The sequence below is a fragment of the Gracilinanus agilis genome, chromosome 4 (assembly GCF_016433145.1).
Source record: "Gracilinanus agilis isolate LMUSP501 chromosome 4, AgileGrace, whole genome shotgun sequence".
In the NCBI taxonomy this organism is placed as follows: domain Eukaryota; kingdom Metazoa; phylum Chordata; class Mammalia; order Didelphimorphia; family Didelphidae; genus Gracilinanus; species Gracilinanus agilis.
This window is the reverse complement of record NC_058133.1, coordinates 102,585,216-102,606,669: the sequence shown is the minus strand read 5'-3', so window position 1 is coordinate 102,606,669 and position 21,454 is coordinate 102,585,216. Positions and strand designations below refer to the sequence as shown.

The 21,454-nt window shown below is 42.3% G+C and overlaps 1 protein-coding gene across 1 annotated transcript in view; it reads left to right on the top strand.

Annotated features, from left to right (window-relative positions):
* Window positions 1–21,454, top strand: part of CACNA1S (calcium voltage-gated channel subunit alpha1 S) — a 104,209-nt gene that overhangs the window by 33,439 nt on the left and 49,316 nt on the right. The window contains exons 9-16 of the mRNA XM_044674579.1: window positions 401–482; window positions 4,579–4,739; window positions 9,168–9,393; window positions 11,329–11,536; window positions 14,227–14,347; window positions 16,808–16,922; window positions 19,821–19,914; window positions 20,265–20,334. Coding sequence (XP_044530514.1) covers window positions 401–482; window positions 4,579–4,739; window positions 9,168–9,393; window positions 11,329–11,536; window positions 14,227–14,347; window positions 16,808–16,922; window positions 19,821–19,914; window positions 20,265–20,334 — 1,077 coding nt within the window. The remainder of the gene's footprint in view (window positions 1–400; window positions 483–4,578; window positions 4,740–9,167; window positions 9,394–11,328; window positions 11,537–14,226; window positions 14,348–16,807; window positions 16,923–19,820; window positions 19,915–20,264; window positions 20,335–21,454) is intronic.

Here is a 21,454-nt window from a genome sequence, read left to right as displayed (position 1 = left end):
TCTCTCTCTCTCTCTCTCTCTCTCTCTCTCTCTCTCTCTCTCTCTCTCTCTCTCTCTCTCTCCCTCCTTTGTTCTTAAAATCAATACTGGTTCCAAGGCAAAAGGATATCATCTACCATTGGCTCTTCCTTTCAAAGCTCTTAATGGTCCTTAACTTTTCTTGCTCAACATTCTCTCCACCAATCCTGAGTCATGCAGATGCCCACAAAATGCCCCAGATTTGGATTAAACCCCAGGTTACGCCCATTTCTCTTTAGTACAGCTATATCTTGGGAAAACATTGTCCTGTAAAGGGGTCTTGCTCTGGAAAAGCATTCCACATCTGTGTATCTGGGAAAGTTCCTCGGAGGTGGTAGTATCCATCTGCTTGTTTGGCTAACCATTTCTTCTGGGTCTCTAGGGAAGCTGTCATCAGATGAAGGAGGCTCAGACACAGAGAGCCTCTATGAAATCGAAGGCTTGAACAAATTTATCCAATTTCTGTGAGTATCCACAAAACCTACTGTAGACATAATGACTCTACATTGTCCATCCTCAGGAAACCGTGGAAGTTACCTCATTTACCCAGTTTGGAAACTCAACTGCTGCTGTTTAGTTTTCCAAATTTCTAGACCGACCGACTTTCCACTAGTCTGCAAAATGTGCCAGAGAAGTATAGGATTTAGAACTGGAAGCACCTCAGAGACACCAAAGCCAACATTCTTATTTAATAGAGGTGAAAACTGAAACCCAACAAGGTTAAATTACATACCTAAGGTCACAAAGGGATTGTGTAAGGGAGCCTGGTTTCCAATCCAGTTTCTCCGACTCCATAGTATGTGTATGCTTGATCCCCTGCCTCTGTGCTCAGCCCTTTTCCACATTCCCTCGCTGTAGGAAAGTGTCCACTACCCACGACTTATGATTCATCAGGGGACCCCCTCCCTCATAGAGATTCCACCCAGACCTGAAAGGAATAGACCAGAGGGACTGGTTGGTTGGTTTTTGGTTTGTGTGCTTGTTTTTTAACCCATACTTTTTGTCTTCGTAACAACTCTAAGACAGAATAAGTGAGTTGCCCAGGGTCACACAGCTAAAGAAGTATCTGCAGCCAGATTTTAATCCAAGTCCTCTGATGTCTCCAGTCCTGGTTCTCTATCCACTGAGCCCCCTAGCTGCCCTCTGATTGTTTTTTCCCTGATCCTTCTCATTTCTTTAAGCGTAGTAGGGCACATTGGTATGGGCATGGGCTGATTGGAATTACTATATCTCACCTGGAAAGTTTGATAATGGCCAATTCTCAGCATATCCTTCTCAAGAATTATTTTCCTTTTTTTTTAACAGGGAAAGAACAGACACCCCACTAGCCACCAAAACCACCATGACAAATTGTCCACTGAGTTCATTTCTTCCTTGAATCACCCTTTCTGAATCCCCTACCACCTCCCTGCAATTCCCCCTTTCCTACCCACCCCCCACACCTGACATTTTCTGAGAAGTAGCACAGATACAATAGGTATTTGTACAAAACTTGACAGGTGGGAGAGAAAGAGAAGAAAATAAGCCATTTATTAAGCACCTCCAAAGTGGCTGGTGCCAGAGCTAAACACTTTACAAATATTATTTCATTTTATCCTCATGATATTACCTTGCAAGACAGGCATTGTTATGATCCCCATTTTAAATTGAGGAAATGGAGACAAGAGAGAGGTTAAATGATTTGTCCAGAACCGTCCAGGTACCAAGTGTCTAAGGCTGGATTTGAACTCTGGACTTCTTGACTGCAGGTCCAGCACTCCATCCACCACACCACCCAGCTGCCTCAGAGAAACATGGGGGGAACAATTTCCAGGGAAAGCATTCATATCCAGCATAGTATAAAGCTATGTGATGTGATTGATAGAGCACTAAATTTGACTTGCTGGAAGGATCTGGGTTTTAATTCTTTGCCCAATGGTGGACCCAAAGTATAGAATGTCACATGTACTTTCCCACATTCCCAATGCCCCCTCCCCCAATGAAACTCTCTCTTGTGCCAAAAAAGTACTTAGATTAAGCTAAACTATGCCCCACCCAGATCATGTGGATGATAGGTATGCCCCATTCTGTATCATAGTCTTCAGCCTCTTGTTGGAGAGAGGAGGAAGGTCAGTTTCATCAGTGGTCTTCTGGGATCAAAACTAACAGCTGAATTTTTATCTGAAGTTAGATATTTTTAAGTCTTCTTTTCGTTGATGTCATGGTGGCCATTGTGTATATTGTTCCATGGTTCTTCCTATCTCATCCTGAGTCAGTTGCTTTTATTTTAATTTAATATTTTATTTTTCTAATTACATATAATAATTTTCAAAATATGTTTTTTTTTGAAACTGTGAGAAAATTGTCTCTCTCCCTCCCTTTCCTTCCTCATCCCTAAGACATAAACAACTTGATCTGGGTTATACATGTATGATCATGGAAAACATATTTCCATATTGATACTATTTTTTAAACCCTCACGTTCCCTCTTAGAATCGATGTCATGTTTTGGTTCCAAGGCAGAAGAATGGTAAGGGCTAGCCAATGGGGATTAAGTGATTTACCCAGGGTTATACAATCAGGATGTTGGTCCTTATTATGGGAGAATACTCCTATAATAACAAAACCCAAAAATAAAAACACACAGAGATGAAACAAAGTGAAGAATGGTGTGCTTCAATTTGCGTTTAGACTGAGGTAGTTCTTACAAGTCTAACCAAGAGTTTCTGAATTTCTCATTTTTTAAAATTTTGTACTGTGTAATACTATTCTAGGTGTGTATCACACCATTCCCCCATCGATGAGCACTTGCTTTGTGTTCAATCATTTTCTTCCACAAAATATACAGTCCTGAGATTTTGATGCCTACAAAGGTCTTTATGTCTTTGATCTCTCTGGATCCATCCTTAGCATAACATAGTAGAAAGTGGGCGCCATTGCCCCCTGGTGGGTGCTGCAGCAATCCAGGGAGGTGGTGATGGCCACAGGTGCATTTATCTTTCCTATTAATTGCTATTAAAATTTTTTAAAAATTAATTTCCAGGGGTGCTAAGTAATATTTTTCTGGAAAGGGGGCAGTAGGCCAAAAAAGTTTGGGAACCACTGGTCTAGAGTCAAGGGTTCAAATCTCACCTCTGTGGGATTGTCCACCTGTACAAGTTTGGACTAATTATTTAACCTTCCCAGACCCAAAAACTTTGGAAAATGTTTTAGGCATCACAGGCTGCCTTCTAGCTCCATGATCTTATGTGGCATCTGGTGGCGTAGTAGAAATTTAATAATAATAAATAAAGTCCTAAAGAGGTTTAAAAAAAGTAGTAGCACTGGTCTGGAATTGAGAAGAACTGAATTTAAATTTAGACACAATAGTTATATCACTCAGGGCAAGTCATTCAATCTCTCCTTGTCTTTATTTCCTCAACTGCAAAATGGGAGTGATAACAGCACCTACCTCCCAAGGTTGTTGAGAGGATCAAATGAGATAATAGTTGCAAAAAGCTCAATACGGTTCCTGGCATGTATCCCCATAAAAGTGCTTATTCCCGTCTCTTATGTTCATTAATGGTATCGCTATACTAGCAAATATAAACAATTTCCTCACTTGTCTAACATGGTTCTATATTATTTTCTCACTCTACTAGCAATGGATTAGTGTACCTGCTTTCTCACAATCCTTCCAGTATTAACTATTGGCATCTTTTATCATCATTGCCCACTTTCTAAATGTGAACTAAAACTCGAGAGTTGTCTTCTTTTGAATAAGGCTTATTGTTATTGATTTGGAGCATTTTCTCCCATGTTTACACGACCATCTTCTCTCTTCTTTTTTAAATCTTTCTTTCTTCTCTCTCTTCTTCTTTTTCTCTCTCTTTTTTCTCTCTTCTTTTTTTCTCTCTCTTCTCTTTCCTGGAGAGAACCATGGGGTCCTTTATTTTTTCCTTTTTTTAAACTCTTACCTTCCATCTTAATTTTAATACTGTATACTGGTTCCAAGGCAGAAAAGTGGTAAGGGCTAAGCAATGACTTGCCCAGGGTCACCCAGCTAGGAAGTGTCTGAGACCTGGTTTGAACCCAGGACTTCCCTTCTCTAAGCCTGGCTCTCTATCCACTCAGAATCTGGCTGCTCCCACCTTGGGGTCCTTTTGATCCCACAAGACCAATGATGAAACTTACCTTCCTCCTCCCTCCATTAGGAGGTGGGGACCAGAGGCATTTGCTGTCAGAGCCAAGGTCCATAGGCTGGTTTGGCTCCTCTCCAAAGTGTCTTGACTTCCCTACGCCATCACCTCCACCATGCTGTTCCACACTTCAGGCACACCATTGCATAGGAATAGAAGTCAAGGGAGTTTCACTCCATAGCCCCATTCGCGAAGCCCATGACTTTATGAGAAATATGCTCTTCCCCACAAATATGCCTCTGTTAGACATAATTTGGAAGAAAACTCACAGGTGGACATGGAGGAATTAGAAGGCAGGTGCCGAATAGGTTTGCTTATGAAGAATGGGGGAGATACAGGAGGTAGGCACAAAGGCACCAAAGGCTTTGGATCTCCCACATCCTTGTTTTTCTCCATCTTACAGCCGTCACTGGAGGCAGTGGAATCGCATCTTCCGCCGGAAATGTCAAGAGGTTGTGAAATCCAAGACCTTTTATTGGCTGGTGATCCTGATTGTGGCCCTCAACACTCTGTCCATTGCCTCAGAACACCATCTCCAGCCCCTTTGGTTGACCCATTTGCAAGGTGAGAAAGGGCTGGTGGGAAGAAGAGGAGCCAAGGGGAGGTCAGAAATGGATGATGTTATCAAGAGGTAGGCAGGTGGATGTCGCCATGTTGTTTTCTTCCTCCCTTGGTCAGTGAGCATTTATTAAGCCCTACTATGTGCTGCACATTGTGCTAAGAGAGGAGGAAGTGGGTATCTGGGTGGCTCAGTGGATTGAGAACCAGTCCCAGAGATGGGAGGTCCTGTATTCAAATCTGGCCTCAGACACGTCCTAGCTGTGTGACCCTGGGCAAGTCACTTGACCCCCATTACCTAGCCCTTACCACTCTTCTGCCTTAGAACCAATACACACAGTATTAATTCCAAGATGGAAGGTAAGGGTTTAAAAAAAGAGAGAAAGATGAGGAACAAAGAAAAGCAAAGAACAGCCTCTACCCTCAAGGAGCTCATAATCTAAAGGTGTAAACAACAGGCAAACAACTACATATAAGGGGCAGCTGGGTGACTCAGTGTCAGGCTTAGAGATGGAAGGTCCTAGGTTCAAATCAGACCTCAGCTGCTTCTTAGCTGTGTGACCCTAGGCAAGTCATTTATTCCAGTTGTCTAGCTCATACCACTCTTCTGCCTTGGAACCAACCAATTCTAAGACAGGAAATAAGGGTTGTTTTTGGTTTTATTTAATGATTGAATGACAAAAAAGATTAAATTAACATTTCAGTTTGCCCCAACTATTGACCAACATTAAGTTTATAATCCATTTTAAATCTCAGACATTTTTAATACAACCAAAATTGTAGCTTTTTCTCCATCTTGTTTTTTCTCGGATGAATTTTTAAACCTTTCTAGGACTCTATATTTATTATTATTAAATTTGTTGATTATAAGTAATACTTTGCCTTTTTTCTCCCTTAAAAAATTCTTCAGGGGGCAGCTGCGTGGCTCAGTGGATTGAGAGTCAGGACCAGAGATGGGAGGTCCTGGGTTCAGACACTTCCGAGCTGTGTGACCCTGGGCAAGTTACTTGACCCCCATTGCCTAGCCCTTACCACTCTTCTATCTTAGAATCAATACACAGTATTGACTCCAAGACGGAAGGTAAGGGTTTTTTAAAAACTCTTCATTACAAGGCTAGCTGTCTAGCTTGTGTAGGAAATATAGGTGATATAAAAATAATAGATATCAACAAATATTTTTAAAATAAACTTAACACTTTCAGTAAATGTTAATAATCAAATTAACAAATTCAAATGTGTAGTAACTCCAAATAAAATCCTAAAATTACAATTATTTTTATTTCCTTTTAAAATAATATGAAATTAGAAAAAATAGAACTATAAAACATGTTCTCTGGCTCCCCTCCCAAATCTGTCTGTGGACTGATAAAATTCTATGGTCTTTGTTTTTATAACATGCTTAATAGTCTATGTATATTTTTCTACTGATCTTCATTATGTCATTTTATGAAGCTTTCTATATCTCTTTATTCTTCATAGTTGTCATTTCTACAACACAAAAATACACAATGGTATTTATATGTTTGAGTCAGTCATTTTTCAATCGTATCTGACTCTTCATGACCCCATTTGGAGTTTTCTTGGCAAAGACATTAGAGTGGTTTGCCGTTTCCTTCTCCAGTTCATTTTTCAGATGAAAAAACTGAGGCAAACAGGGTTAAGTGCCTTCCCCAGGGTCACACAGCTAATAAGAGTCTGAAGCCAGATTTAGCCTCTGGAATATGTCTTCCTAATTCCATGCCTGGAGTACTGTGCCAACTAGGTGCCCTTAAATTCATATACTATCATTTATTCAATGTGCATTGTGCATTGCTTCTAGTTTCTCGTTATTACATATAAACTTGCTATATTTTTGCAAAGATAGGTTTTTTTTTTTAATAGTTTCTACAGCCTACCTTGCCCAAAATGGGATGATTGTGTCAATAGGTATAATCAATTAATGACTCTAATTGAATAAAACCAAAGGAGGTGGGGCTGGAGTGGGGTTGGGTCTTGGATTTGGGATTACTTTGTTGGTAAGGAACCCTCAGGGTTGAAATTCTCTCAACAAATGCAGCCCAGCTGAGGGACTTAAGAGAAAGAAAACCAGCCACTTTCAGAGGAAGAACCGTGGGAGGAGAAACACAGAAGAAAAACAACTACTTCATCACATGGTTCAATGGGGATATGATTGAGGATGTAGACTCTAAACAATCACCCTATTGCAAATATCAATAATATGGAAATATTTCTTGATCAATGACACATGTAAAACCCAGTGGCATTGTGCATCAGCTAAGGGAGATTAGGGGAGTTTGGGGGAGAGGGAAAGAACATGAAACATGTAACTATGGGGAAATATTCAAAATTAAAATTAAAAAATAAAAAACAAATGCAGCCCACGAGTCCTCTATGACAAATGTGCTTAAATAGTTGTTTGGGACATTTAGAGGTTAAGTGACTCAACCTGGTCTTCCTGACATCGTGCCTACTCTGGATGGTTGCCTATCTAAAGATTTCATACTCATATATAGTCACAACAATATCTGTTTTCTTGCAATGGTTACAGTATTAAATTTGATTATATTTGCTTCCTTTGGGGCACTATTTAAATGGTATCCTAAAGTTATTTGGATTTGCCTTTGACTAATTATTAGAAAATGTAAACAGTTTTCCAGGTTGCTGTTAAGGAAGAAAATACACATTTATTAACTATCTGCTATGTGCCAGGCATTATGCTAAGCACTTTCTAAATATTATCTTTTAACAATTGGTATTTCCACTTTCAAAACTTGTCTGCCCCTGGGGAATTCAGTGATTTCTCCACTGGAGGGTGAGTTCTAGATATTTATTGCAATCCCTTATAAATTCTGAGTATCAGACTTTTTCTGATACATTTTTCTGATGCATTCATCATATATATTTCTGTCTATTTTCTTTTTAGTTTAGGGACATTCCTTGTTGGCATGTAAACATTCTCTTCTTTGTGTAAAAATACTCATTAATTTTGTATTCAATAATTTATTTCACTTATTTGATGCATAATTTTTTCCTCCCTCCAAAACTAAGACAAATATACTATTCGTTTTTCTTCTAATTATTTATTATTTCAAAATATTTTAATATTATTAACCTAATGAGAGCTTCTTGTAGTATATAGTATGTATGATCAGTGGATCCAACCCTGGAGATGGGGAAGGGTGGTAGCAAACAGCTATCAAATATTCCCTACAGTTTTATTAGAATAACAATTTCATTTCCCTGTCTTAGGTTTATTAGCCACTAAACCCTTATATTCATTATTGTCTATTACATTATATTCATTATAGTCTATTTCTGTGTTTCTATTAAATTTTATCTTATTAGAAATGAGATCTGTCCTATGAAAACAGATCACTGGGAAGAATTTTCGGGGCTGTAGTTAATGGGATTCCTGATTTGGACTCCCATGAATCAGGTCAATATTTTACCATAATTAGGTAGCATGAAGGAAAGCAGCCTCTTAAACCTATGGACTAGCATCCTTTGTGTATGGGGCACTGAAAGGCAGGACTAGAGAGGAGATGGATAGAGGACTACTGTGTATTGGTTCAAAGGCAGAAGAGTGGTAAGGGCTATGCAGTGGGGATGAAGTGACTTGCCCAGGGTCACACAGCTAGGAAGTATCTAAGGTCATATTTGAACCCAGGACCTCCCATCTCTAGGCCTGGCTCTCAATCCACTGAACCCCTCAGCTGCCCCTAACATAGTGTCTTAAGAGAATTATTTGAGAAGGTTACGTGACTTGTCTAGGAACATAAAAGCCAGTGGATGTGAAAGGTGGGACTTGAACCCAGGTCTCTCTGGCTTTGTGGGGGACCTTTAGGATGAAGTGGTGGATAGTGCCCCAGACTTGTAGTCAGGAAGATCTGAGTTCAAATCCAGCCTCAGATACTTACTAGATACAATCCTAGGCAAGTAACTTAACCCCATTTGCCTCAGTTTCCCCATCTATAAAATGATCTGGAGAAGGAACGGCAAACCACTCCAGTGTCTGCCAAGAAATGGGGTCACAGAGAGTCGGAGGACATGACTAAACAACATCCTGGCTTTGAGGCCAGTCTCTGGCCACTATACACACTGCCTCATAAAGGTTATAATTAAGATTTGTCATGAATTCACCTAGGTTTGGCTTCCCTCAATTTAGACCCATTTTAGAGAAGGTTTGCTGTACATAAGCACTGAAGGAAGATCCTCTGGATTGGGTGGGTTTTAGTGAGGAAAGATTCACAGTGAGGACAAAGTTTGCTCTCAGTTTGAGGGCAAAAAAAAAAAACTGCTTAAGGAATAACTTGGAGAATAGTACTGAAGGAGCAGTTAAGAAAAAGGCACAGCGGTAGCAAAAAGGCAAAATGTGGATGGGAAAGTGATCCTGGCGTTGACCGCTGACCCCTGACTCTTTTCCTGGCCCCCCAGATGTGGCCAACCGAGTGCTTCTGATTCTCTTCACCATTGAGATGCTGATGAAGATGTACGGGCTGGGGTTTCGACAGTATTTCATGTCTGTCTTCAATCGCTTCGACTGCTTTGTGGTGTGCAGCGGGATCCTCGAGATCATCCTGGTGGAGTCGGGGATCATGACACCCCTCGGCATCTCCGTCCTCCGGTGCATCCGCCTTCTAAGGCTCTTTAAGATCACCAAGTAAGGACAGGGGAGCGAGGGGGAGGGACAGGGGAGGAGAGACTCAAGGACATCTGCTTGGAACCAGAGTCTATCCAAATTCTGGGTTCCTCAATCCTATCTTCCTCCATTTCCCCCCCACTTTTGCTATTGTATGAAGAATAAGAACTAACTTTTCTGTAGTACTTTAATGTTTACAAGCAATACATATAGATCTAAATTTCATTAAATCATCACAACAACCCTCTGCAGTAGGTACTATTATTTTCTTAAAACCCTTATTTTTTTTGTCTTAGTAACAACTTTAAAACAGATGGGTAAGAGCTAGACAAACAGGGTCAAGTGATCTACCCAGGTAGGAAGTCTCTGAGGTCTGATTTGAACCCAGGTCCTCCCAACTCCAGACCTTAAGCTCTATTCACGGTGCCACCTAGCTGCCAGCAGATGCTATTACTGTGCCCATTTTACAGATAGAAAAACTGAGCCTGAAAGAAGTTGAAGTGACTTGCTTGGGGTCATACAGTGTCTAAGGAAGGAATCAAACCCAGGTCTTCCTGAACCCAAGTGCTCTACCTGCTACAACACACATACTTTCCTTTTTCACTTAGACCAAAATCTAGGTTCAGTTTGAATGAAAATTACTCTTTTTCCTTTAAAACTCATTTCCCTACCCTTGTTCTTATCATTGCTTTAGCTACTTCCATAAACTGGAGACTATAAGTGAGAGTGGAGAAAGTGTAGGCCAGGAAGAAAATAAAAGAAAGAATAGAGAGGGAGAAAATAAAGGTAAAAAGAGGTGGGAAAGAAAAATGAGAACAAGAGTAAGAGACAGAGAACAAGATAGAAGAGACAGACAGACAGATAGACAGAGAAAGGATGAGAGAACACATGAGGAAAAGGGAGGGATGAGAGAACAGGAGAGGGGAGAGAGAGAAAGAGGGAGAGAGAGAGAGAGAGAAGGAGAGAGAGAGAAGGAGAGAGACAGAGAGAGAGAGAGAGACAGAGAGAGAGAGAGAGACAGAGAGAGAGANAGAGAGAGAGAGAGAGAGACAGAGAGAGAGAGAGAGACAGAGAGAGAGACAGAGAGAGAGACAGAGAGAGAGACAGAGAGAGAGACAGAGAGAGAGACAGAGAGAGAAACCAGAAATCTTGGGTAAATTTCACCTTCTTGGGTCTCAATCCTCATACATAAAATGAGTAGATGATCTCTAAGAATAGATGGGTAGCTAGGTAGCTCAGGGTATACAGCACTGGCCCTGAAGCCAGAAAGACTTGAGTCAAATCCAACTTCAGACATTTACTTGCTGTGTGACCCTAGATAAGTCACTTTACCCTATTGACCTCAGTTTCCTCATCTGCAAAATGAGTTAGAGAAAGAAATGCCAATCTACTCCAGTATCTTTGCCAAGTAAACCCAAATGGGATCACAAAGAGTTGACACGACTGAACAAGCAACAACAAGCAAAAAGGAGTCATGAGTGTGTTGCAGCTAAAAGGCTGGTTGTTAAATTTTCAGTGTAAATATTTATTCCTTGAAAACCAGCAAATACTATAAATCAAAGCTTCGTGTATTATTTTGTAGATTGTCTATAGACCAAAACATGAGGGAGACAAATTGTAATAATTCATATTAAATAGGGGTGTATCCTGAGTCCTTTTAGGAGGGAGGGGAAGCCCATTATTAAACATTTAACAGCACACTCCTGTAATCAGGTTCTAAATTCTATTAACCTATAAAATAGCAACTGAACCCAGAACTTCCAGCTCTCTGATTAGTCAGTTCATTTCAGCCACCAGTTATTAAAGCATGGACTATGCACAAAGCCCTGTGTGGGTCCTTTCTCCTCTGTGCTTCAGTCAGTTGGACAGGTTTGTCATTAATCCTAAGGAGTCCCCAGTCTGGATGCTGCAGAAGGAGGAAGGCTTCCTACTCACCTGTGTCTCATCTTCCTTCAGGTATTGGACATCTCTGAGCAATCTGGTGGCCTCTCTGCTCAATTCCATCCGCTCCATCGCCTCCCTGCTCCTTCTGCTCTTCCTCTTCATCATCATCTTTGCCCTCTTGGGCATGCAACTCTTTGGGGGCAAGTATGACTTTGAGGACACAGAGGTGAGGCGGAGCACCTTCGATAACTTCCCCCAGGCCCTCATCAGTGTCTTCCAGGTATGGCGGCTCTTTGACACTCAGGAATCCAGCTGGGTTACAGTTAAAATGGCAGATGATCAATTAGTCAACAGGCCTTTTCTTTTCTTTTTCTATTAAATTCTTAGCACCTCTCACCACCAACAAAAACCATTTAAATAAACAAGTGGGGGAAAATTGATGCGCAAAACCACAAACCCCAAATTACTTACAATTGTTTAAGCATTTTCTTTTTAATCTTTTACCTCTTACTTCCTGTCCTAATATTAATTCAAAGACAGAAGAGCAGCGAGGGCTAGGCAATTGGTATTAAGCAGCTTATCCAAGGTTCCACAGTCAGGAAATATCTGATTCCAGATTTGAACCCAGGTCCTCCTTTCTCTCTATCCGTGAGCCGCCTAACTGCCCCAATCTATGATTATTTCTGATGTGTACCACCTTGTTATAGGAGCCTGCTATGGAAGTAATCCCGCAGGGGTCTGATTGGCCCCACAAACAGTGTTACCATCTACATAAGAGAGAATCAAAGCACTTCTTGTTCCACAACTTCTCTATGTGTCCAGGAAAAATATATTTCATACAAAGGATGTCTGGTCATTTTCTTAAGGAATGTGGCATGGCCAGTAGCTTTCTAGAGTATCAATAGATTCATAATTCTTTGGGGGCCAAGAGTGGGATGGGGCAGCTAACCCCATAGCACCCCTGGGAACCAAAGTTAAAATCTCAGCTTCCTTTCTTTAAAGAAAGCATCCATTGTAAGGAGCTCTTCAGTCATTTTTCAGTTGTGTCCAACTCTTTGTGACTCCATTTGGGGTTTTCTCGGCAAAGATACTGGAGTGGTTTGCCATTTACTTCTCCAGCTCATTTTACAGATGAGGAAAATGAAGTGACTTGGGTCTTCTTGACTCCAGGCCTAATCATCCACTGAGCTACCTCGCTGCCCTACCCTAGTGTAAGAAGGACAGCTAGGGTATGTGGGAAGTTGTTATTACATGTAACTTGGAAAATAAAATATCATTTAAAAAAACAGAGCAGCTAGGTGGCTCCGTGGATAGGGTGCTGGTCCTGAGGTCAGCAAGACTTATCCTCCTGAGTTCAAATCTGGCCTCAGACATTTTACTAGCCATGTGACCTTGGGTAAGTCATACCCCGTTTGCCTCTGTTTCCTCATCTGTAAAATGAGCTGGAGAAGGAAATGGCAAATTACTTTGGTATCTTTGCCAAGAAATTTTTAAAAAGAAAATAGAGTCAAAAGCGTCAGATGCAACTGAAAAACTATTGAACAACTTGTCTTAAAAGGTAACGATTCAGAGCCAGGCCTAGAGACGGGAGGTCCTGGGTTCAAATCTGGCCTCAGACACTTCCCAGCTGTGTGACGCTGGGCAAGTCACTTGACCCTCATTGCCCACCCTTACCACTCTCCCACCTAGGAGCCAATACACAGAACTTAAGGGTTTAAAAAAAAAAAAGGTAACGTTTCAACAACTATGCCTTAAACCAGCGGTGTCAAATTCAAACAGAAAGGAGGGCCATTGAATACTTAATAGATAAGAATCCCAGCAGGAGTACAAAAAAGTCATATTGATATCATCTATGTTTTGTTGTATTTAAATTTTGTTAAACATTTCCCAATTACATTTTAATCTGGTTTAGGAAGCATTCCAGAAGCCCTTGGGCAGTATATGCAGTGGGAGTCCAGTTTTAAGAGGTTAAAGTATTGCATGACAGATGATGCTAAGGGCCAGGGATGTAAAAATGAAAAGGCAAAAATGGGCTCTGCCCTCAAGGAATTTAGAGTTGCATTTATGAAGCACAGAGCGGAGGGAAGTTAGCAGTTTGCCATGGCTTAATTCTCTTGGGAGAACCTGTTTGTGGGAAGAGGGAGAAAGGAAGAGTACTTAGAAAACTCTCTCTGTGGGTCTGTCTATCTTTCTATCTCTCTCTATCTCTGTCTCTGCCTCTCTCTCTGTTATCTCTGTCTCTACCTCTATCTGTCTCTGTCTCTGTATCTGACCTCTGTGTCTCTGTCTGTCTTTCTGTCTCTCCATCTGTCTTTCTGTCTCTCTCTGTCTCTCCTTTTCTCTCTCTCTCTCTCTCTCTGTGTCTCTGTCTCTCCTCTCTCTCTGTCATTTTCTCTATCTCTGTTTCTGTCTTTCTGTCTCTGCCTCTCTCTGTCTCTGTGTGTGTGTGTGTCTCTCTCTGTCTCTCCTCTCTTTCTCTGCCTCTCTCTGCCTTTCTGTCTCTCTCTGTCTCTGTCTCTGTTTCTGTCTGTCTCTATCTTTCTGTCTCTCTCTGTCTCTCTGTCTCTGTCTGTCTCTGTCTTTCTGTCTCTGTCTCCCTATCTCCCCTTCTCTGTCTCTGCCTCTCTCTCTTGTTATCTCTGTCTCTATCTCTATCTGTCTCTATCTCTCTCTCTGACCTTCTCTGTCTCTGTCTTTCTGTCTCTCTGTCTCTGTCTGTCTTTCTGTCTCTGTCTCTCCTTTTCTCTCTCTCCTCTCTCTCTGTCTTTTTCTCTCTCTGCTTTTCTGTCTCTTTCTCTGTCTCTGCCTCTGTCTTTCTGTCTCTCTCTGTCTCTGTCTCTGTCTCTATGTCTCTGTCTGTCTTTCTGTCTGTCTCTATTTCTCTGTCTCTCCTTCTCTGTTTCTGTATCTGTCTCTGTCTCTCTCTCCCCCATCATGTACACCTGCCCTTCCCTCTTCTCCCAAATCCAGATCCTGACCGGTGAAGACTGGAACTCCATCATGTACAATGGCATAATGGCTTATGGCGGGCCCTCCTATCCCGGGGTGCTAGTCTGCATCTATTTCATCATCCTCTTCATCTGCGGTAACTGTATCCTTTCAGAAGGGCTCCCGGAGGCTCAGGGTGGTGGGGGTCCACTCTCCCTCATCAGTCATCCTCCTCCATCCCATCCCCACTGCCATTGCCCTGTCACCCTGCAAGCCCCACATCTTCATCCCCTCCAACCCACAGACAGGCAGGTTCCACTGAGTGTTGGCCAGAAGGGAGTCTCTGCCCTCAGCCTGAAGGAAATTCTCACATACAAAACACGTGACCATATGACCAAGGGAAACCTATTACTGGTGGGAGGAACTACGTCTAGGCATGTTAGTGCCGAAAGAGATTTTAGGCATCCATTTGTGCAACCTCTTTATTTTACAGAGAAGGAAACTCAGGCCAGGAGAGAAATGACTTGCCCCGGGTCACACAAGTACTTTTTCTTAAACCCTTACTTTCTATCTTGGTATCAATCCTAAAACAGAAGAAGGGGAAGGGCTAAGCAATTGGGATTAAGCAACTTGCCCAGAGTCACATGGCCAGGAAGTGTCTGAGGCCAGATTTGAACCCAGGTCCTTCCTGACTCTAGACCTAGTGCTCTATCCACTGTGCTACCCAGCTGCCCCATTATGGGGCTACCTGTTGAAACTACTTCATCAGATTCCAAATCCAGTTTGCTGTCCATCACATAATCGACAGAAATCCAAGAGAGAGGAATGGGTGGGTGGGGGCTAATCAGAGTGGGCTGGAGCCAGCTCAGCACCAGGGAACTGATTTTAAAAAATTTTAGTGGGGGCAGCTGGGTAGCTCAGTGGATTGAGAGCCAAGCCTAGAGACGGGAGGTCCTGGGTTCAAATCTGGCCTCAGACACGTCCCAACCATGTGACCCTGGGCAAGTCACTTGACCCCCATTGCCTACCCTTACCACTCTTCTGTCTTGGAGACAGTATTGGCTCCAAGACAGAAGGTGAGGGTTTAAAAAGAAAATTTTAGTGTGAGTATTTAAACCAGGAAGCTGCAAATGTTCCAAAGGAAATGTGTTGTGTTGTTGATTGTCTAAATTTAAGAAAGAGATAGAGAAAACATCAATACTGCAGATTAAACTTGGATTTAATCATTTATTCCACCTGGAGAGGCAATTGTTAAAACATTCACCAGCATCCCCCTACCTGAAGCCCCACATTCAGAAGCTCTTTTCCTTATAGTCAGAGATTTCACATGGAAGTAGTTTCCTGTCTTACCTCTTAAATATCCTTCATGTGTTCAGAGCTATTACAGTATAGTGAAAACAGTAATGGACCTGGGATTGGGAGACAGGTTCGAATTCTCTTTTGACACTGACAAGCTGTGTGACCTTGGACAAATTTTTTAGTGACTCTGACCTTCAATATCTTTATCTATAAAATGCTAATGAGATTTTTGTTGTTATTCAGTCATTCCTGACCCTGTTGTGCCATTTGGGATTTTCTCAGCAAAGACACTGGAGTGATTTGCTATTTCCTTGTCCAGCTCATTTTATGGAGGAGGAAACTGAAGCAAACAGGGTAAAGTGATTTGCCCAGGGTCACACAGCTAATAAATATCTGAGGCTGAATTTGAACTCAAGTTCTGCTCTCCAGGGTCTGCACTCTATTCACTGCACTACCTAGCTGCTCCAGTAATGATATTACTTGTACCATATCCTTCATAGGATTATTATAATAAAATTATAAGATTGTTAATTTTAATCCTCAAGTGCCATATGGTTATTGTTATTTTTCTGAACAGAGAAGGGATTCAATCTCAAGAGCATCACCCACGAAGTCCCCTGGGATGGATAGCTATACCCAGATTAAATTTCCCCAGAGTACACTGTTCTAGTGTCACTAAGCACCAGCCCTGCCAAAAGATCATTGGACCAGGGACAGCTGGGTGGCTCAGTGGAAAGAGAGCCAAGTTCAGAGACAGGAGGACTTGGATTCAAATCTGGTCTCAGATACTTCCTAGTTGTGTGACCCTGGGCAAGTCATTTAACCTCCATTGCCTAGCCCTTACTGCCCTTTTGCCTCGGAACCAATACTTAGTATCAGGGTTTGTTTTGTTTTGTTTTACATTTATCATATTGTGCGAACCATTTACTAAGGGAGAAAAAAACCTAAATTCTTGAAACTAAAACATAAACTTAATACCTAGTTTACAAGTTTAAAATTCAATACAAAAAAAACGCTGCTCATACAAAACATTAAATGGCTTTATAAAGCAGATACCCCAACCCACGCTGTCCTTTTCCTTTTGTAAAATTTAGGAAAACAGTGAGGTTAAGAGAAAAAAGACAACTGGATCATAAGGCTAGACCTGTTGGGTCCTCAAAGACCATTCTGGTCCAAATTCATCCGCTTCACAGATGATGTCTGAGAGATGTGAAGAAGGATAGACTTTGGGTCAATGGGAGCATGAAGTCACCTCCTCCCCTCGGGGGTTTCTCTTCCCCCACCTGGTCCAAGACACTTAGTTCCTTAGCACTCTCCTCCCCAGATATCCTGCTCAATGTCTTCTTGGCCATTGCTGTGGATAACCTGGCTGAGGCTGAGAGCCTGACGTCCGCCCAGAAAGCCAAGGCCGAAGAGAAGAAACGCAGGAAGATGTCCAAGTCAGTGTGCTGGTCTTCAGCCTGGGGCTTGAGCCTTGGGGTGCTTAGCCACAGGATGTGGCAGTCAGCATTTATTAAGCACCTACTGTATACCAGATGCTGTGCAAAGTGATAGGGGTACAAAGAGAGGTAGAAGCAGGGTCTTCAGGAGCCCAAGTTCTAAAGGGGGCCATGGCATGAGAATAATGAGAGAGAGAGAGAGAGAGAGAGAGAGAGAGAGAGAGAGAGAGNATACCAGATGCTGTGCAAAGTGATGGGGGTACAAAGAGAGGTAGAAGCAGGGTCTTCAGGAGCCCAAGTTCTAAAGGGGGCCATGGCATGAGAATAATGAGAGAGAGAGAGAGAGAGAGAGAGAGAAGATACAGAGAGAGTGATTGGATGGGGGTCAAGGAGAAGGGAATGGAGGAGAGGGAAACTGACAGAGACCACCTGTAGAAGATGGAATTTAGATTCAGTCTTAAAGGATGCCAAGAAGGTGAACCAGTGAAGGAAAAGCAGATGATGCAAAGGCAAAGAGCTGGGAGATGGGGTGTCTTGGCGAGGATGGGCATTCTGGATTGCAGAGACATGAAAAGGAGCAGTTTATAAGATTAAAAAGGCTGAGGGGCAGTTAGGTGACTCAGAAGATAAAGGGCCAAGCCTAGAGATGGGTGGTACTGGGTTCAAATCTAGCTTCAAACACTTCCTAGGCAAGTCACTTAATCCCAGTTGTCTAGCCCTTACTGCTCTTTTGCCTTGGAAGCGGTATTAATTTTAAGACCAAAGGGCAAGGGGAGGAGAGAGAGAAACAGACAGACAGACAGACTAGGTCAGGGGCCGGCAACATATGGCTCTTTCTGCAGGAGCCATAAAGTCCATTTTTTTTCAGGCGCTGTTACAGGAGCCGCACTGTGAGCACTGTACGGCTCTCACGAAATTACATTTTTAAAAATGTGGTGTTTATGGCTCTCACAGCCAAAAAGGTTGCCAACCCCTAGACTAGGTTGTAAAGGGCTTGAAAAGCCAAACAGTACATTTTATCCTGAAGGTAATAGGGACCACCTGAGTTTGTGAAGTAAGGTGAAAAGGGGGATGACAGGTCAGAGTTGCAATCTAGGAATGTCATTTGGCAACTGAATAGAAGATGAATTGGAGTAAGGCAAAACTAGAAGTAGGAAAACCGATTGGGAAGCTGAGGGTGTCTGTACTAGGTTAGTGGCTGGGTGACTAGAAAGAAGAGGATGTATAGGAAGTATGTTGTGGTGGTAGAAAGGACAAGATTTGACAATCTTGATGATGTGTGTGTTGACTACTCAAGGAAGACACAATTCAACAAAGAAGTTCTTTGGGGCACAAGCTTAACTTTGAACAAGTCCTTTCTTCTAGAGGAAGTTGGATACTATTAACAATGGCCATTCTTGGGGGCAGCTGGGTAGCTCAGTAGATTGAGAGCCAGACCTAGAGATGGGGGGTCCTGGGTTCAAATCCGGCCTCAGACACTTCCCAGCTGTGTGACCCTGGGCAAGTCACTTGACCCCCCACCCCCTTGCCTACCCTTACCACTCTTCTGCCTTGGAGCCAATACACAGTATTGACTCCAAGGTGGAAGGTAAGGGTTTAAAAAAAAACAGTGGCCATTCTTAGAGGCAGCTAGGTGGCTTAATGGATAGAAAGACAAGTCTAGAGGCAGAAGGTCCTGGGTTCCAGTCTGGCCTCAGACACTTCCTAACTATGTGACCCTGGGCAAGTCACTTAACCCCAGTTACCTACCCCATATAGCTCTTCTGTTTTGGAATGGATACTTACTACCAATTCTAAGACAGAAGGTAAGGATTATTTAAACAAAGACCATTCTAACCCTGTTTCCAATGATATCACATAATATCTCCCTACTTCCTAGATATACCACCCCCAGAAGTTTTGTCCATAGTCTGGCATCATAAGAACAGCTCATCCAGCTAATGGGAAGTTATCCTTCTCTGAGTTGTACTATCCTCCCAGGCATCTCAGGTCATGGTCTCGATACCATCTTTGACTCATCTCTTGATTCACTTCCCATATCCAATCTTGGCAACATTTCTAACTTCCCAGCCCTGCTTATACATCTCTCCTTCTCTCTATTCCCAGAGATACCTCCCTCCTACAGACTCTCATTACCTTCCAATGGGACTATTGTGATGGCCTCCTAATTGTTCACTCAGCCTCAGGCTGCTGTCTAATCTATCCAGATAGATCTATATGTGGATTTAGATATTGACACACACATGTATATATACATACTTATACACACATCATATATCTCTTTTCTTTTTAACCTTTACCTTCTATCTTGGAATAATTGCCAAGTATTGGTTCCAAGGCAGAAGAGTGGTAAGGCTAGACAGTTGGGGTTAAATGCCTTGCCCAAGGTCACACAGGTAGGAGGTGTTTTAGGCCAGATTTGAAACCAGGATCTTCCATCTCTTGACCTGGTCCTCAATTTACTGAGACACCTTCTTGTCAGAGAGATGGAAGGAAGGAAGGATATATGAGAAAGGAGAAAAAGATAGGAGGAGAAAGACAGAAAAAGAGAAAGAAAGAGGGAGTGAGGAAGGAAGGAAGGAAGAATATATGAGAGAGAGAAAGGAGAAAAAGAAGGAGAGAGAAAGACAGAAAAAGAGAGGGAGTGAGGAAGAAAGAAAACAAACAAAGAAACAAAGAAAAGATATATAGACAGAGAGACAGGCAGACAGACAGACAGATAAACAGATAATAGATGTATCTTGTACATACCTAGTTATTTACACACTGTCTTCCCCATTAGAACATAAGCTTCTTGAGGGCAGGGACAATATTTTGGCCTTTCTTTGTATCTCTGGGGCTGTTCCTGATACATAGTACAATGTTTACTGGGTGATCTTACTAAAATTTCTAATTTAGGGGTCTCCCAGATAAGTCTGAGGAAGAGAAGTTGATGCTGGCCAAGAAGTTAGAACAGAAAGCCAGGGGAGAAGGTATCCCCACCACAGCTAAGGTAAGGATTTTCATTTAGGGACATTTTCAGGTCCCTGGGAAGTGATGGGACTTCAAAAGGTCAACTAGGTCATCCCTCTGCCTTTGCATAGGATCCTAAATAAGTTCAGATTACCTCACTTAACAGCCCAGGCTGGTGTGTGTTCTGCTGTTTCCTCTTGGAAAGGCGAGTCGACTGTTCCCCCAGGAGAGTTCCTCTGTCTCTGAAACCAGGCATGATTTTGCCCTGCCTTTGCTTAGGCTTACACTGAATCCTACAGGTCTAAGGGGCCTGGAGATGTTGGAAGATGGCTTCCTGGAGTGGCAGTCTCCCCATCTGCACAACCTACCTTTTTTTTTGTCTTCTTGCAGCTGAAAGTGGATGAGTTTGAATCCAATGTCAATGAAATAAAGGATCCATACCCATCAGCTGATTTTCCAGGTGAGGATTAGGCTTGAAAGTGGGAGGACCATAAGGACCAGGACCTGCTGAAACAGATTATCTAATACTTAAACATCCCATGGCACGTTAACTTTGTAGGTCAAGGTTCCCTCATATTAGGGACTACCTATGTTAAAATTTCCCAGAATTCTTAAGAGACAACCTCCAAATGGGGGCCCTGAGAGAAAAAGATTTCCCTTCTGTGGCCCAAATGCTCCTTTACTCCAAGAAGTTATTTTGCCAGGCTGTCTTCCCCTACTAGATCCACAGAAGAGCTTTTTATTTCTAATTAACTTCAACAAGTATGTTGGGTGCTAGGGCGAGGCATGCGTAGTCTCATGCCCTAGACGAGATTATTAAAATTTGTTATCCATTTGTTACTGTACTCTAGAAGCTTTGATCTGACTTACTGATTTAATTCAGACATTTATGAAGCAACCACTCTAAGCCAGGTCCAGTGCTAGAAATATTGTGTTTGTGTCTGGGTACCATTATTTAGGAAGATTATTAATTATCTGGAAAGCTCCCAGAGGTTGAGTCAGAATGATAAAGGGCCTTGAGTTCACATCCTATAAAGATCGGCTTAAGGCACCAGGAGTGTCTAATTTAGCAAAGAGAAGACCCAAGAAACTTAGCCCATGGCCTGGCACATAGCAAATGCTGACTGGCCAATTCAGAGAGGAACACGAAAGCTTTCTTTGCCCAGCCTCAAAGCTGTCATGGGAAAGGGGGATTCGATGTATTCTCTTTGGCCACAGAGGGGTGGAAGCAGCAAAGAAGTAAATTTAGCCTTGATGTCAAAAAACACTCAAGAATGAAACTCTGAAGCCACAAGGGGAAATGATTCCAATAAGGAGGAAAATGGGAACTGTCTGACAACCCCAAGAAGCCTGCAGAGGAAATCCACCAACCAACTTAAGTGTTAAGGATATGCACAGAAGATGGAAGCAAGGGCAAACAACATCAAATTATTATGAGATCATTGCATAGTCCTGTAAAAATAGTGTCAGAATTGCTAAAGCTCAGAATGAGTTGAGCCCGGCAAGGAAAGCTCATTTCTTGAGCAGAGACCACCACTGAGAATAGACTGCAGGTCACTTGTACCCATCCAGTTTTTATT